This window comes from Ruditapes philippinarum, unplaced genomic scaffold, assembly GCF_026571515.1.
Source record: "Ruditapes philippinarum isolate M1 unplaced genomic scaffold, ASM2657151v2 ctg369_1_1_1_1, whole genome shotgun sequence".
NCBI lineage: Eukaryota > Metazoa > Mollusca > Bivalvia > Venerida > Veneridae > Ruditapes > Ruditapes philippinarum.
Window position 1 is genome coordinate 88,143 of NW_026855620.1, and position 17,019 is coordinate 105,161.

The 17,019-nt window shown below is 30.7% G+C and overlaps 1 protein-coding gene across 1 annotated transcript; it reads right to left on the reverse strand.

Annotated features, from left to right (window-relative positions):
- Positions 1 to 7,519: 7,519 nt before the first annotated feature.
- On the reverse strand, positions 7,520 to 10,451 carry LOC132743905 (uncharacterized). The gene is made up of 3 exons (XM_060732499.1): positions 10,375 to 10,451; positions 8,215 to 8,864; positions 7,520 to 7,557 (listed from the first exon to the last, which is right to left on the reverse strand). The coding sequence occupies exons 1-3, from the start codon at positions 10,449 to 10,451 to the stop codon at positions 7,520 to 7,522; spliced, it is 765 nt and encodes a 254-aa protein (XP_060588482.1).
- Between the last annotated feature and the right edge of the window lie 6,568 nt (positions 10,452 to 17,019).

Genomic DNA, 17,019 nt, shown 5'->3' on the forward strand with positions numbered 1-17,019 from the left:
AAGTGAAACCACATTGCCATAAAACACCAAAATTCCATGGGTATGCTTTTCCACGTGCTTATCGTGCAAGGTGTACATGACAAATCGATAACTTAAGTACACGATTATGAGGTCAGCGTAAAGGTGTATCGTTAGCGGAAATATGATTTTAATATAAAAAGACTGAAATTTGCAATGTCAAAAAGGTGATCCTTAGCAAATTTGGCATGAGTAGTAGTTAGTTCTCCTTATACTTGAATGAGCAAATTTTATTGAAACTTATGCGGAATGTTAAGCTTGCCAGATTTATGATGGCTAATGATTGTTGTTATTTGTACCCTACCGACTTTAAATAAGTTTGTAATGTATTATAGATTTAAGAAATTTGTAATGTATTATTGGCCCTTTAGTCTATTCAATTTACGTTGATTGTATAGGAGGCTATAACGTTATAGACATACCTCCGAATACGTTACTATATAACCAAAAAGTACTAAGCAATGGCTCAATAAAACAAGATTTTTTACCTTGACGGTGTTCAAACACATGCAGCTAGAAGTCCTAACATTCTTTAACTTACGCGTTTACCACTCGGCTTACATTTATTTATATCGTGGTCGTGGGGTACTTATATCTCTGTGGAAAGTAATAACAAGTTCTTCAGGTGAGATGTGAAAGTTGACCTGATAAACTTCTACCAAGTTAGCTCAAAATCATGCTCCTGGTGGCGAAATTGCCCCTATTTATTTGGTTTGCGTTATCTATGTCCCTAAGTTTTAAAAATCTGATTAGTTATAAAATATTCAATCAAATAAAAATTTAATCGGAATCTATAAAAAAACTACAAGAAATATCATGTGGACAACAGACTTATGAAAGAAAACGGTGAAATTTCAAAGAATCGCACATATACAAAGGAAATTACTGTGAAAACCATAATTGACAAACTAGTAAATTTCCTTTTCTTGAATTACATTTTTTTCCGTCCACATAAATTACTTATATTTTAACTATTGGATCGTTAAACTGACTTGATAAGCATTCTTACTTAACTAAATGAAAAACACGTAATTCTACAAAAATCAATCTATGGATGGTTAAATGATCAAAGAAGTTACTATTAATTTGACGAATAATATCATAAAATAACTATCGAGCAGTATGATAATATATGTATTTGAAGGAAAAAATAACTGGTACCAGTGGCCAACGGTTAAAGTAACAATGCAACTCTCAAAAATGCAACATATAATTTAAATATAACGCCCTAATTCAGGAAATCTGCAGAATATCCTATCTTAACATTAAATCTTTTCAGAAAACTGCGCCCGTGCAACACGCCGCAACCACATTTGTTTTAGTAATATATGTTTTCTGGTATATATTTTGCCTTTTAAAGCACACATAACATGTCACGAAGGCACTGAATTTCACGATTTTTGGCGTTTACTGTTAGAAATCATGAAAGAATATTTAAAATATCGTGTACTTCATACATTTATTTCGGTAACTTTATATGCGATTTTTATTTTTAAATGTGTCTTTTTGCGCTATTATTTATAACCAAGTACAAACTTTATTTCGTGATATATTGTACTTGCCCTGAACGGTGAACACATTTATTAGCGATATTTAACATCGGAATAATGAGCACCTATGATCATAGAGAGACGAAATCCTCCGTAGAAGTGCATATTAATAAATCAAAGTTTGTTTCGATCTCATCTGCTGTCTAGTCACAAAAAAAGCTCCAATGTCAGAATGGGTTTCTTAAATAGATCAATGGATAAGCAAAAATTCATTTTTTTTTCTTCAACTATCAGCTTTAACATATCTGCAATACATGTTTGAATAACTTTACAATCCTCATTTAAATCAAATCGCAATACTTTGATTCACTTGTATAAGATATAAAGTACTGAAAACAAACACATGTTATTATCAAACATTCTAACTTCACACTATTTCCATAACAAACAGTGCATTGAATGAGTGTCTAAGCTTAATTAATACTGAATTATTGAACGGGTTCAATAAATTTAAAAATGAACTTACACGAATTTAATGTTCTATTTATTACATACCAAAAATAAATACCGTTTGAAGTGAAAAAGATTTTTCATTGACGCGCCTTAAGTATAACGCGATTTAAAATTTAGCGCGTCTTAACGATACTGTATGTATAATATCTCATTTGCATAAGCCCTTCTATATTCAATATGACGTCATCCAGTCCATAAATCGCATACAGACCGGCTACCCAGTCCATATTTCTTATACAGACTGTTTTAACGTTCACGACGTACTAATTTTACAACACAACAGACGATATTGTCATACTGTCAAACTTTGATTAACAAAAATGGAATATTAAAAGAAGAGCATGTTTGTTTGCTGCATCGCTTGAAAATAATAAAAAAAAACCGACTGGGGTTTGAACTATTTCACACACTGAACAAATAAAATAATAATTTGAAAGCAAGTTATATTAAAAATGACAGCAATAAAATGGATAAGAGTATTTAGATTCGTTATAATATAACAAATAAAACATGGCCTTTCGTACAAAATGCAAGTTTAAGAGCTGGTTGGTCAGACCTCGGAAGTATTATGTTGTATTATTATTTGGCACGATTTTCATTTAGTATCAGGTTAAATGTCTTTATAGTTTCTTTGCATATAATAAAAGAAATTTTGTTTAGTTGACTGTAAGATCAAAATATATTTCACATCGTGAACACCAAAAGTTCATATTTCACTCGTGGCTGCTGAAATATACCTTTTGGTACTCACTCGGTGAAATATATTCCGATCTTACACTGAACTAAACAAAGATCCTCTATATAAGGGTTCTCATTTATTGATAAAAGAAACGTGCTTTTTTGTTTACTAGTAAGCTTAACTTTCAGCAAAATCCGTTAGAATTGGTAGGGTATACTTTGATCAGTATTCAAAGACAAATTATCATCTTTCTGGTAATAATCTGATTTACTTTATAAACTGAATAAAAAAACTCACAAAATTGCGAAAAGTGATTGATAGAACAAATCATTTCAAGGTATATTTATAAATGTCTTAATGCAAAATTACAAAGCATTTATTTCTTCATTAAATATTAATGCTTTTCTCACACGTGGCGCATTTAAATAGCGGAATGTTATAAATTTTAGTTGTTCAAACATGATCGTGATTATCATAAAAAGAACCCACATTTGATATATTATTGCATTTATTCAATGCAAATAATTAGACTGTTTTTCAAATGTGGAATTCGCCAAAATTAATATTCTGGTTTATCCACGGATTTTGCGGCTATTTTCGACGCCATCTTCTTCCGCATTCTTTAGAAAATAGAACCTGCTCACTTTGTATCCAGCAAAAAATAGGTGATGAATTTCACTACTAGTATATTTAAATGTAGTTATTTTACTCATGAAAGACACGAGTATATCAGTAATAACTATTCAAGGTTTCCTTGTATTGTAAATTTTCAGGCTTAAATGTGTAGTGATAACAGACAGAAATATTATATCCAATCTTGTTAATAACAATGTAATGCTAAAATTTTACTAAGTCATCTTCCTTATGTTGCAGTCTACTTTTATGCCATGTTATCATGTGTTGTATTGTTTGTTTGTTTACAATTATGCTCTTAAGTGTCAGCAGTTTGTGTTTATAAATACCTTGTTTCATGATTTCATTCCTTGTCTCGCAATGCATTATTTTTTTCCCCTGAAGTAACATTTTTTAGTTTAAAGGCCGATTATGTCATAGACATGCTTTTATTTTTATTTCTTTAAAGCTTTTTATTAACTGTGTTGTCCTTATAAAGTTACTACAAAAGTTACTCATTGGCCAATTACCTGAACCATCTTTAGCTCCCGATGCCTTTTGACAATTACCTGAGTATAGTGATTTAGTATTTTGTATGGAAGTCAAAATGCTTCTTTGTTTACATTTTATTACTTTTATGACAAATAATTTCATATTTAACGCTGATTTTTAATGTGATAGACATCTTATAAGCTCTAAGCCTTTATTTCAATATTATAAAACTAATGTTTGCCTTTTTAAAGAAGGGCAAAAACAATCAAACTAATTTCTGGGGCATACTTTGCCTCTAAGCATATTTTATTACATCACCTACATGTAAAATATTATACAAAAAAGAGAAAAAAATGGTTTGTGCAACAAGTTCTAGCAACATTAGATTAAGCCCTTCCCAATAAAATAACTTGATTTCACAATAATTTATTTTAGTACACATGTACATATTAAGCCTTAATTTTAAGGGATACTCAGGCAAAGTAATGACAAAAATATTAAAATGAGCTTTCACTCTCGAATAACGCTATAATGACATTTTAAAGTCCCAGCATGAATTAATGTTTATATTCTATATATTTGGTGTTTGGAGCGTAAATATATCTAAATATGTTAAACGGAATTTAGACGCCGACAGAATCACCGAGTAGTTTTAAAACAAGTCATGTGATTTGAACAAACCCTGGAAGTTGTTACAAAAACAGATATTGTGGATAGTCTTTGATTGAAAAAAGTCTTAATCATTCATTCGATATGTTATTTAATGTTTCCACAGTTCACTATGACAACTAATTGTAAAATCTGAACGCTCTAACCTGACCCCCCCTGGGTCAAGTTAAAATTTCCCCTAAATTTTTTTCGTATAAGGATTTAAAAATGTTTTTTCTTTTTGGAAATGCTTAGTGATTTATTTTGGGGGACATTAAAAGAATAGTGCAGGAAAAATTTAAAAAAAAAGAAGTAAAAATTTTTCCTGTTTCTTTCCCTTTTAAAAGGTTTCCCCAACCCCCCAGATGAACCAAAATATTTCCAGAAAATCAAACTTTAAAAAAAATATTGAGATCTTAAGAAACGTATTAAGATTTAAAATTATTCAACAATTTCCCTGTTACGTGCAATTTTATGACACAATATTTTTACTACGTTACTAACGCAGTTAGGGCTGTATTGCATAATTTGACCTCTTTTTTTGGTAATTTACATGAGTCGTAAGTGTTGTTGTGCTGTTTGCAATTTGAAATTATTTTCTTTGTTCACTTAACAATATTTTACTTTTTAATTCATTTTCAAAATGTTCATGAAAATTATATTGAATCTGGAGGCGTGCTGCTTTAACATTAACGTTAAATGTAATGGAAAAATATTATAACTTTTTACCAGTAAACTTTAAACTGAATTTAGAAGCATCTCAAAAACACCCGTACAACTTGCACGTTTATTATAGCTATTTTTTTTACTTATAAGTTCATTTATTTCTATTTGCATGTTTTTGACGTTTTATAACTTGTTTTTGATATAACCTTGTACAAATAAAATTGAAATAACAATCAAATTGATATTCACTAAAGCAGTTTACAATATAAACATAAATGACAAATGGTCAAACAAAGATTATTCAAGGTCTATTAATGAAAGCGTTTGAGTGTCTAGTTATCCATTCCCCGTTTCCTTATCAAATCAACTCTTTAAATATTCTATGTTCAAAATTGATATTGGAAAATATTGAAAATTGCTCTACGGTCCCTTTGTAAATATAAAATAAACATGTTTTGACTTCACACAAAGTGTAGATATGTTATGTTTAAAATTCCACACACTCAAGGTGGCCACAATATGAATATATAGAGTCATTTAAAAAGCCTGGCGGTTTTTCTTTCTTAGAAAGTACCAACTTTATTTTATTTGACCTGTTATAGGGAACGTACGGAGCCCCTAAAGTGACATTTCCGACACTTTTTTCCCGGCAATTAATTCGTTTTTACGTAACATTAATTCGTTTATACGAAATAATTATTCGTTTTTACGAAATAATAATTCGTTTTTACAAAATATTAATTCGTTCTTACGAAATATTATTTCGAAATTACGAAATATTAATTCGTTTTTACGGAATATTATTTCGTAAGTACGAAATATTAATTGTTTTTACGAAATATTAATTCGTAATTACGAAATATTAATTCGTAATTACGAAATATCAATTCGTTTTTACGAAATATTGTTGCGTAATTACGAAATATTGATTAGTTTGTACGAAATATTAATTCGTTTTTAAGAAATATTATTTCGTTTTTACGAAATGTTAATTCATAATTACGAAATATTAATTCGTTTTTACGAAACATTATTTCGTTTTTACGAAATAATGTTTCGTTTTTACGAAATATTAATTCGTACATACGAAATATTAATTCGTAGTTACGAAATAATAATTCGTTTTTACGAAATAACAATTTATAATTACGAAATATTAATTTGTTTTTGCGAAATCTTATTTAAGGTCATTGTGTGCTTGACAAAGAACCTACAAATCTCACAAAGGGATCATTTATAAGCCTGGATCAACCTTGCAATAATATGCTGAATGGTTGTCATGTTATTTTATGTAAGTGAACAGGGTTTTTGAGTGAGAAGTCATCCTCTATCCAAAATGGCCTCGTTTTTCCCATTGTCAAATACATGTTCCTATAAGCAACGTCTTAATTTTTTAGGCAATTAATCCTTTCTGATATGATTCTTTTAAAAAGAAGCATCCTATATTATTGCTTTCTTTTTTCATATTCATTAGTAAACTAAAGGGGCGACGGGGAGTAGGCTCCAGACTTTCACTAATCTAATCAATTTAAAAAAGTACATTTCCTTACAATTTATGTATGGGCACCGTGAGATCATAAAAAAACATAACATTTTATTTCAAAACTCAATAATTTCGACTAAACGAAACTGAAAAAATGTCCGTGTTTGGATTTGAAGCACAGGACCCCCATTTTTACAAAAAAAATTCCCAGCGCACGTACTTTCACGGCTGTGGCGGCAACGCTATAGCCAGACGATTATTTTAATTTATATACAATTATAGTGGTAAGTTATAAAACTTGGGGAGAAAAAAGTCACTATTTATATCATATTTAATTGCCTTATATTCAGTCGGGAACTTAGTTTCGAGACCTTTTTAATTACTATTTACAAAATTTTGAAATCCTATAAAAAAATTAATTTGTTTTTACAAAATATCATTTCGTATTTACGAATTATTATTTCGTAATTACGAATTAATATTTCGTAAAAACAAATTATTATTTCGTAATTACAAATTATAATTTCGTAAAAGCAAATAAAGTTACGGGAAAAAAGTGTGGAAAATGTCATCTTAGGGGCTCCGTAGGAACGTAACTTCCCAGCCATAGTTTATTCATTCTTTCATTCAAATAAGACATATTCAGGAAAAAAATATAGATTTCAATAAATTCCCATAATCAAGAGGTTTTAATTAAGGATGAGCATCGTAAATCTTTAATCATAAATGCATTATTTTATTAGATTTTTATTGTTTAAATTATGTTCCAGAGATGTTGTCTGTGTTTCTGTATTTTTGTTTTAAATTTTGGCGTCTTGTTATACTTTCCAAAACGTTTCTTGTCGGCCAAATGCCTGAACCGTCTTTAGTTACTTGTTTGTTTACATTTTGTTACTTTAATGCTGAATAATTTTATATTCAGCTTCTTTCTACACATGACATGTACATATGATGCCCTAAAACCATTATTTAAACATTACAAAACTCATGTCTGTCCTTTCCAAGGCACATTGTGCCTTTAAGTAATTACCGAGTATATTTACATATTTTAAATATTGCCTACTTTTTAATTTAAAGTATACCACTTGATTTAAAAATAATTTCAAATTATATTATTTCAGACTATAATATTAGACTATTGAGTTCCTTCAAGTATCTATGACAATGAAAAAATAAAACTGACCTCAATTGTTATCCACTCTAGGGGCATTAATGTCCTAGTCAAAAGATTAATAGACGTATACCACGAGTATTTTTTTTGTTTATCACAATGTGTTATAATATTTAAATATATATTTCTTATCTTCAATCCACTTTTTTCCATGATGCAAAAATTATCTCTTTTATAGAAATTTCACAATTCACCGTCATTTGTAATGTATTTTTCAACTTGCAATATATTACTTGATATTTTTATCATATTGGATATCATTTTCATCTTCGCGTTACTAATAATTAAGGATATGTGATTTCCAGGTATTTTTTCCAGCTTGCCTTTTAGTTAGAAAACCAAAGTTTAAATTTTTTAAATCGCTCCAATTTTGAGTCATGTCCCATTTTGTAATTATTATGAACAATTACGACGTTTTTACGTTTGTCGTCGTTAAACTTACCAAAATACAGATTCCCTGATGGAAACAAGTTCCTGTCCAGTGGCTTTAAGTGTATGGTCGAGTTTCTGTGAACTTTGTTAAACGCGGTCTGGTCAATATCTAAACGTGTTTTCAATGAGGCTTCCCACTTTTTCATTAGTTTTATAGACTCATTATTGCTTTTGATAGCCATCAGCCCGGTGCATAAATTTCCAGGACTGTCAACTTGCATCCACATATCATATTGTCCCTGGAAAAATGGAGCTGGGTCATGTAACCAAACAGAATCTGTGTCTGCGTAAAGAATATTTGTTCCTTTCTCTAAATATCTTAGAATATATGTTGGCCTGCCCGATGCAAGTTCCTTGAATCCTTTAGATCCATATACAACAGCCGACCCGAGTGAAATTCTCCAACTCCTTACAGGAGTGAATCTTGGTTTTCCATTTATTTGGCGAAGTCTTAAAAACGCAACATCGTCCTCGGCAATGATTATCATGGGGTAGTTTACTTGAAGCTTATTGTAGAAATGAATCCAGTTTTGAAAGAAGTCCAAATACGCATTATTGACTGTCATCAAAATTGTCCAGTTTTTGTTGACAAACTTTTCGGACTTGTCTTTTTCGTACATATCTTTCTGAAACGGTATTGGTGTTTTATGTATTAAGACGCTGAATAAAAATAAAAAACAAATCAAAGACAATCCAAGTAAAAGTTTTCCTATTAAGTTCATGTCTGTTCTCTAGATGATATGGTATAAGAACCAAACGGTGTAAATTTATCAATGCGTTTTTTAGTGGAAAGCTATAAACTTTAATAGATACTTAAAGTTTGCTTTTATGCCCTCTTTACAAACAAACTGCATGATGTAAAACATTGTTAACAGGTTTTGTTTAAATATCTTAACGTCCCTGTTTAGCCAGGAAAAAAGTGACCAATGGACGAGCAGGTGGAAATGATATTTCTATCACTATCACTTTTTCTGTCGTCAAAATAAGTGAATCCCAGACAAAAATGAGCCAATCCATGGGCATGCCACACTGATGCATATATATCTCTGACACATTGTCAACACAAAGGTCCCCAAACTTTGATACAAAGATAAGTTTTGTTTTTAAATTCAAACACAGAATATTGGTAATTGATTGGTCAGAATCTGGCACAAAAACTCTAATGTCCAATGAAAATCATGCGATTTAAGGTAGAGTTCAGGAAAATATTTTTTTTAAAAATCTCAAGGCCAATAAAAAAAGCAAACAAAGTTACTGACACCGCTTTTCTAATGTCGTGAATAAGGTTTTGTTAGCATACTGTGAAGCAAATAAAATAGTTTGTAAAAAAATATCAATGATGCATAGAAGATATTTAAGTTTTTTTTCTCTCTTAATACAGGAAAATAAATATGCCATGAGTGACGATAGCCACGAGTGAAATATGATAATTTTCATATCACAAAATGAAAATATATCATGCATTATAGAAAAAAAAACTTGAATTTTCTGTTTATCATATACATCTTTTCATATTTTATCACATCACATGCTTTCGAACTTTTTCTTTGTTCTTACTAACCCATTATACTCAGTACACTTCAATGAGCACTTGTAAACTGTATTGATATAACATTTATAGCAGTGCAGTCTTTTCATTGACTCATATAGGAAAAAACTCAACTGCTATAGAGCAGTTGAGTTTTTTTGTACCTGCTATGTATCGGTTGAGTTGTTTTTTCACAGAGACTCTAATGGGGAATCGGAAACGAACATTCCGAATAATATCAACGAATAAAATGTATTCTCATGTACACAACTGCTTAAATCAAAAGGTACATCCGCTGAAAAAAGTCCTTAAATCTTGACTAAATATTTTTTTTCTCCACAAGGTATCGGTTTACAATCAGTCTCTTACATTTGACGTCTTTAAATTGTCAAGGGTTGCATGTCTTGTTTTATTATTTTGTCTTTCTTTTTTCTTGTTTTTATTTTTTGTCGGCAGCGAAAACACCTTCAAACTGCCTTGTTATAAATAGCTGTTAGGTAGCTTACAACAGCATTAGATGGTATTGGTTCATTTTACCTGGGGTTTCTATTTTTTTTTCTTTAAGTTTTGCTGATTTCTGATATAAAACACATGTGTGAAATTGCGATAAAACAGTTATAATAAATGAAACTCGTTAGTTACGAGGGTATAACACTGACTGGGGCAACATCTCGGGATGCTCCTGCAAAACAATCGTCTTGGCCTATCGGCCTCGACATTTTTGTTAGCAGAATGTCGCCCAAACCAGTGATATATATCCTCTTAACTTACTTGTTTCATATACTATAACTATTACTTAACATTACAATATGAAAGAATTTCCGTTAAATTTTGTGTACTGTAGTAGCAGACTGTATATCCAAGCCAATTAATTATGCGCACAATTTTAGATCATTGTCTCTCTCCATTTTATCGGGAATTTATATTTTGTGCAAAATAAAAATGCCAAAATTCCTTAAAAAAAGAACAAAAATGAAAAGAAAAAGAAACAACTCAGACTAAGAATAACATTCTGAAACCGATTTGAGTTTTAATTCCGAGCGTACATAAAATCTTTTGCATAATACATTTTATTTCATTAAAGGCACACAACTTTAAGCCTCACTTTTACCTCTGAAAATTTTCAAACTACGGTTTTATATCATTTAAAGGGTATATTGCACTGACCTTAGAGAATAAATTATTCCTTTTTGAAACCTAATGTCAAAGTGTTTTTGAGGAAGAATATGCCTGCTTAAAATATCTTATGCATATTTGATGAAAAGGTTGCTATAATCATAATGTTACTAAGTTATGTTCAGAATTAACGTCTGTCTTATTAATTGCCTTCAGCACTCCGATTATTCCCTTAAAAGATGTAGTTATTCATAAGTATCAAATAGAAAACTATGCAAGTAAGTAAAAGAATGAAGCAAAAGTGTTCAACTTCTAATAAATACTCACTGGTTAATCTTTTTACCCACTGAACTTCACCTACCTTGGCCGTCAGTCACAATTTCCAACAACATGTTCAATATTGTGGCCATTGATCTAGAGGTAAAAAACATGTATGTAGGGAAAACATTCTGCAAGTCTTTTCTCCCACGCCATTTAACTTTTTATAGGTTGTAAAAAGAAATAACACTTTGATGAATATTTAACTTACATACAATGTATGCATGCACATTGATATTAAAACGATATATGAATTTCAACATAATTCCTTTCTATGTACAAAAAGTGACACTTTTCTTCTGTGCACTTTTGGAGCTATTTTAGTTTTTAGTAAATTCCATGTTTTAATAAATGTTAGCCTTTGAGGAATGCTGTTTAGATTTATCGCTATTATCAGTATTATTTGTCTTGTTTTTCTTTTCAAAATAGGAACCACGTTCAAGGTCCGATTATTTAGCTATTTTATTAGTTTACATGATACATTCATTTTTAAATGAACATATCAACAAACATAACATACAGGTCTGGAAACTATACCTACATTTATATGCATACTAGTGTATATTTGTATGCATAATAGTATATATTTGTATGCATACTAGTATATATTTGTATAATGTGAGTATCTTATAGAAATCTACTTAAACGTTAATCACAATACGAAAACGGAGAAACTTTGTAACACCAGTCCATAATGGGGACGTGAACATATTGTTAGACTTGGGTTATGAACTTTTTCGCTAGCCAGGTTTATATATACTAAATGAACCCAATTTATTAATAACACAGGCACATTTTCATGCAATTTGTTCACACCTGGTTTTTTTAAATTAATGTCAAAACTTTTGGTCATAACGATTCATAAACAGTTTATGAACTGAATTTAAGTAAAACAGAACAGCTCATGAATTATTCATCGACTCCAGTTTAAAGTAACTTCTAATTGAATTTTGTTGTAAAATGGAAGAATTTGTATAAACAGCATTCACATTGCATTATACACATTGGTAAAAAGAATTTCTAGTTTTACCCATTTTCTGAGCGTCAAAGATTAAGGCCATCGTTAAAGACATTTGAATTGAAGAATTTGATCATTAACCTTAAAACTTTATTGTTAAACGCTACAAAAGGCATGAGCCATGCTATTATGAAAGCTGTTGTTTTGTTTTATTGTCAAACTAGCTTTTACTTGTGTACAACTCATAGATGTAAATATTTTAATAATAAATTTATGTACTATTAGATCCCAGTTCTGTGGGGTCGGGTTAATACTTGATTTAGTTGATATACTAATTTTATCATCATTCTCTGCGACTGAAATATTTGATATATTTAAATATTTTAAACTTAATTGAACTGTACTTTTTCTCAAATAGCAGGTTTAGCTATAATTGTACATCTGCCTTATGCATGATGACAAAAACCGGTTTTAAGAATGCTAAAAGCGGGATGTTGGTTTAAGAAGAGTCTACAGTGGCCCATGAAAGATATACACGTAGTTAAGTTTATATGTAATCATAGTAAAGGTTTAATGTTTTTCATTATGTATCACAATTATATAGAACAGATGACAAGATTGGTTGACATGCAACTATCATTTATGATTGTTAAACTAAATATCTGTAGTCAACATGTGTTCCAATAACAAGAACACCAAGTTTGTTCTAAATCACCAACCTGTATTACAATGCACCAAATACAAAATTTTTATCCTTGTGCTTTGTCACCGTGGAAATTTATTGTTATATGGATAAGTGATTCGATGTTAAGTAGGATTTTTAGTGGGTGAATGCCAATTTAACTAATTTGTTTGGTCAAATCTCGCTATTGATCCACGTGGTCGACTTCCTGGATAACTAACCAGTAAATACCAATATCGCACATAATTTCAAAATCTGTGATGAGAAACAAATAACAATTAGACATTGCCCGGTATCAATTGTCACTGACTAATCATACCAATTTAATGTTCTTCTTATTTGGCTAGACATTTTACATAATTAACTGTACATGCTTAAATAAAAAGGGTCAAAACCCTTTAAAACAAACATGTGTATTATGATGGCATTTCAAATTTACCATATATATTTATATATTTCATTCATACATTCATGTTCATGGTGATTTGAACTAACAATTTGAAAGAAGTACAATAGTTGGCTCTAGAAAGAATGTTTGCTTCTTACAAATAAATGCATATCTAGTTATAAAAGGTAATAAAGCCGAAACACATAAATTGACTAAGAAAAAAGTATTAAATTAAATTATTTCTAAATTCTGATATTTATCCATGTAAAGATTCTTTAAAATCTAGAGTGGCTTTAAGTTTGTCTAATTTTCCTTTAAAACTGATCATACAACTGTACCTCAATAAAATACTATTACATAGTGAAAGATTTGATTATTATTGACATTGTTTCCTTATTATTGAATACATGTTTAGTTTCAATTCAATCAAACCAAGTAATTGCAAACCAAACTATGGCCCGAAAGTGCATTTTTTCAAAGAGAAAAGGATCATAACTTATAAACCAGTAGGTGATATAAGGTTGCAACCAGATTTTTTTCTATATGATTTCAATTATGAAGATATTCTTGAAAGATGAATCACATGAAACACTCCTGCTAATCTCATAAACTTTGGCGAAGAGGTTCAGGTGAAGATACAAATTTAAGCTAAGAGACGCACTCACTGACAAAAGAAGACCACAAAAACTTCACCAAATCAAAAGTAGACACTAAAACACATTTTAAGATAACATGAATGTCAAGAATTGATATGTTTAATTGAAAAATCTTATAGGACAATAATATATACAAGCTGTCTCAAATCTATCTTACATTTTACATGTCATTTAACATCTGACGATAAGTTGATGTGAAAAAGCAACAGCTTTATCTACTGGAAACATCTTCCAGTACTCGCACATACATTTATAAATAGCCATACTTAGTTACAGTAACTGAATAATTTTTGTGTGCCAAATTTAGACACTCTACTCTACATGGTAAAGGGAAGGAGCAGTCTATTGATCAATAGACTTCTGGTAAATGGTAATAGTTATCAGGAATGGTGTTTGAAATCTCACTGTTTCTTTGACGCCTTACACTGTGCTCATTCGCACTTACATCTCCAAATCATGTTGTGTAACACAATGAAATTCTACATATATGTCTTCCCAAAAACAGCTCATTCCTTTGATTTGTATTCAATAATTTGGTCATTATTAATATTACGTGCCTGTTCATCCTTTGCACAATAAATACATATGCAAAGGTTATAATTTATCATAGCCGTCAATACGGATCAGAAATTGTTGCCCTTTTATATTATAGATAATATATCGCAAGCGATGTCGTGATCGCAGTGCCACGCCTTCGGGACCAATCTCCTCCAAAATAACACTAATTTATTCTAGCGATGTTGCCCTTTCTTTTTGGTAAACAGTTTTCTGCTGATAACGCACTTGATTTATCTGATAGCCTTAAAGATGCGTTGTGTCTTCGTCACTGTAAGCGCTTCATTATCCTCTTCATTTGATTAATCCTCACTGTAATGTTGTGGACACTCAATAGAAAACCGCATATATCTTTCCAATTTGAAGCGTATCTCTGTGTCCGCTGGTGAAGACGGTCAACACACTCAGGTCGACTCATCCATAATAAAACAATGAGTATACGCCAGCCCTGAAATGTACACATAAAACATTTAGTCTTTTTCAAACTATCAAAGGTATGCTCACACTAATTTTAGCAAGTCTGGTAACCGTACGTGAATCGTGCCGTGTCCGGGCCTAAAATCTGTGTATGCAGTTGATTGAAAGAATTAACAAAATTCATCACAGGTTGGGAAAATATAAGTGCAACTCTACGGGGCATATAACTTAGATTATTTTGTATATTAAAAACTCTTAATTAACTATCAATAAAATGAATCTATCTTACTGGTGATAAAATAAAACTGCTTACTTTTGTTGCAAAAATCGTGGAAATTCTTATTTTCAGTCCTTCCTGACACGTATACTATCGCTCTAAAATAACCCACCACGATTCTATATATACATGGTATTATTTTCTTATAAGTCGTTAACTCGACATATTTTTGTGCATAGAAACCATATTATAAAGGCAGAAAGGTTCCAATATGTTGCCTTAAGGAAATTCTGTATGTGGTACATCGACTTAAGTAATAAGACATGATACAATAATCATTCATGTCATCCTATTATTTGTTGTCATATACTTTATATCGATATCATTCAAGTTAACATATTTCTTATTGTCTTTTTGTCGTCATTATTGTTGTCATACTGTTCATTTTATGTAAAGAAAATGCATGATGGTTTTTTTAAACAATTTTCGAGTAACCTTGGATTTTATTTGGCTTATTCTATAGCTGTTGTTGGGTCATATTCCCAATTGAAAATAGTATATTATTTTTCCAATCCACAGGAAAAGTTCCCAATTGAAAGTTACAAAATAAAAATATTGAATAAAAATTCTATAATCTTTGCAAATAAGGGCTTCTTCACTGTAATAGTGCTTAAATGTCTGAAGATGGCGTAATAGACGGTAATTGTTTGCATCCATTTAATCACTTCAAAATTTCAGTCATGCATTTTTCGTTCGAAAATGACTTGGAAGGGGTTGGGGTGACTCAACTGCTTAACCTCAATATTCGATTAATACTGGTGTTATTGAAAGTTGAGTTTCTTAATTTTCACAGAATACCGAGTACCACAGAATACCTACTAATTACAACTGTGACAGTGTCTAAGTACCATTTAATGTTCCTTCTTAATTCCTGTATCAACTGACACAATAATAGTTCAAACAAAGGCTTGGTACTGTGCATCTGATTGATATAGATCTTTTGGTAAAGGGTCAACTCGGCCTTATACCAACTCGGCACGGGTCAGTTCGGCCTTCTATTACAAATTTATATTAGGATATAGATTGTTTACATTGTTAACATATAAAAAGTAATCATTACCAGTAATATATAATTATGGGCCGAGTTGACCTGTGCCGAGTTGGAACAGGGTCGAGCTGACTCGGGGACCGAGTACGATTTGGGGCCGAGCTGACCTGGATTTGATCTTTTGTTTCGAAGCAAATATTTTCTTACTTTCAGAATGACTGTGGTAAAATTTTACATATACATTTGTTTTTTTTAAAGAGTCTTTAAATTTTTAAATTAAATATGTATAATTATTAATATATTAATATGAAAATGTCCATTGAGACTAATCAGTGTAAGAACTAATTATGAATATAATAAGCTAATAAATAATTTACCTGTGTTTTTAATCGTTTCAAACGAATGTTCTCTATTGAAGGTCGATTCATAGTGGTCTCCTTTTAGGATTAGTGATTGTTTACATTAACAATGGTCGGAACGGAACCGAATACGAGTCCCTTTCTCTTACTTTTAAAATTCAGAGATTGTGCCACTTTACTTGTATATGCGCCCTAAAATGTTTGCAGATTTAATTTCTTGTTGTGAAGGTTTTCAATCCATTTCTTGCACAATTTCCTATGATCGTATGATTAAAGAGGATCCGGAATAGGGAAAAAAACTTTCCCACACCCACTTTTGTTTACACAATCAAAAGCCTGGCACTGCGGCATTTTTATCTTTCGAAACACAGGTGATCCTGGCACATATATTGACTTAAATTATAGCTGCACAATAGATACACACTTTCCATGAATTTTCGCAATGATTATAACACAAAAAATCCAGCAGAGAAAGCCAGAGTCGATTTGTTTACACAATTAAGCCTGGTCCAGCGGCATATTTACTTTCGAAACACAAGTGATCCGGTCACATATCTTGACTTCAATTATAGC

Coding starts and splice junctions, on each gene's coding strand:
- LOC132743905 (XM_060732499.1), bottom strand. CDS start 10,451: ATGTCGAGGCCGATAGGCCAAGACGATTGTTTTGCAGGAGCATCCCGA. Junction 8,865..10,374: donor CCAGTCAGTGTTATACCCTC/GTAACTAACGAG, acceptor ATTTTTATTCAG/CGTCTTAATACATAAAACAC. Junction 7,558..8,214: donor ATCAGGGAATCTGTATTTTG/GTAAGTTTAACG, acceptor TAATGGTTTTAG/GGCATCATATGTACATGTCA.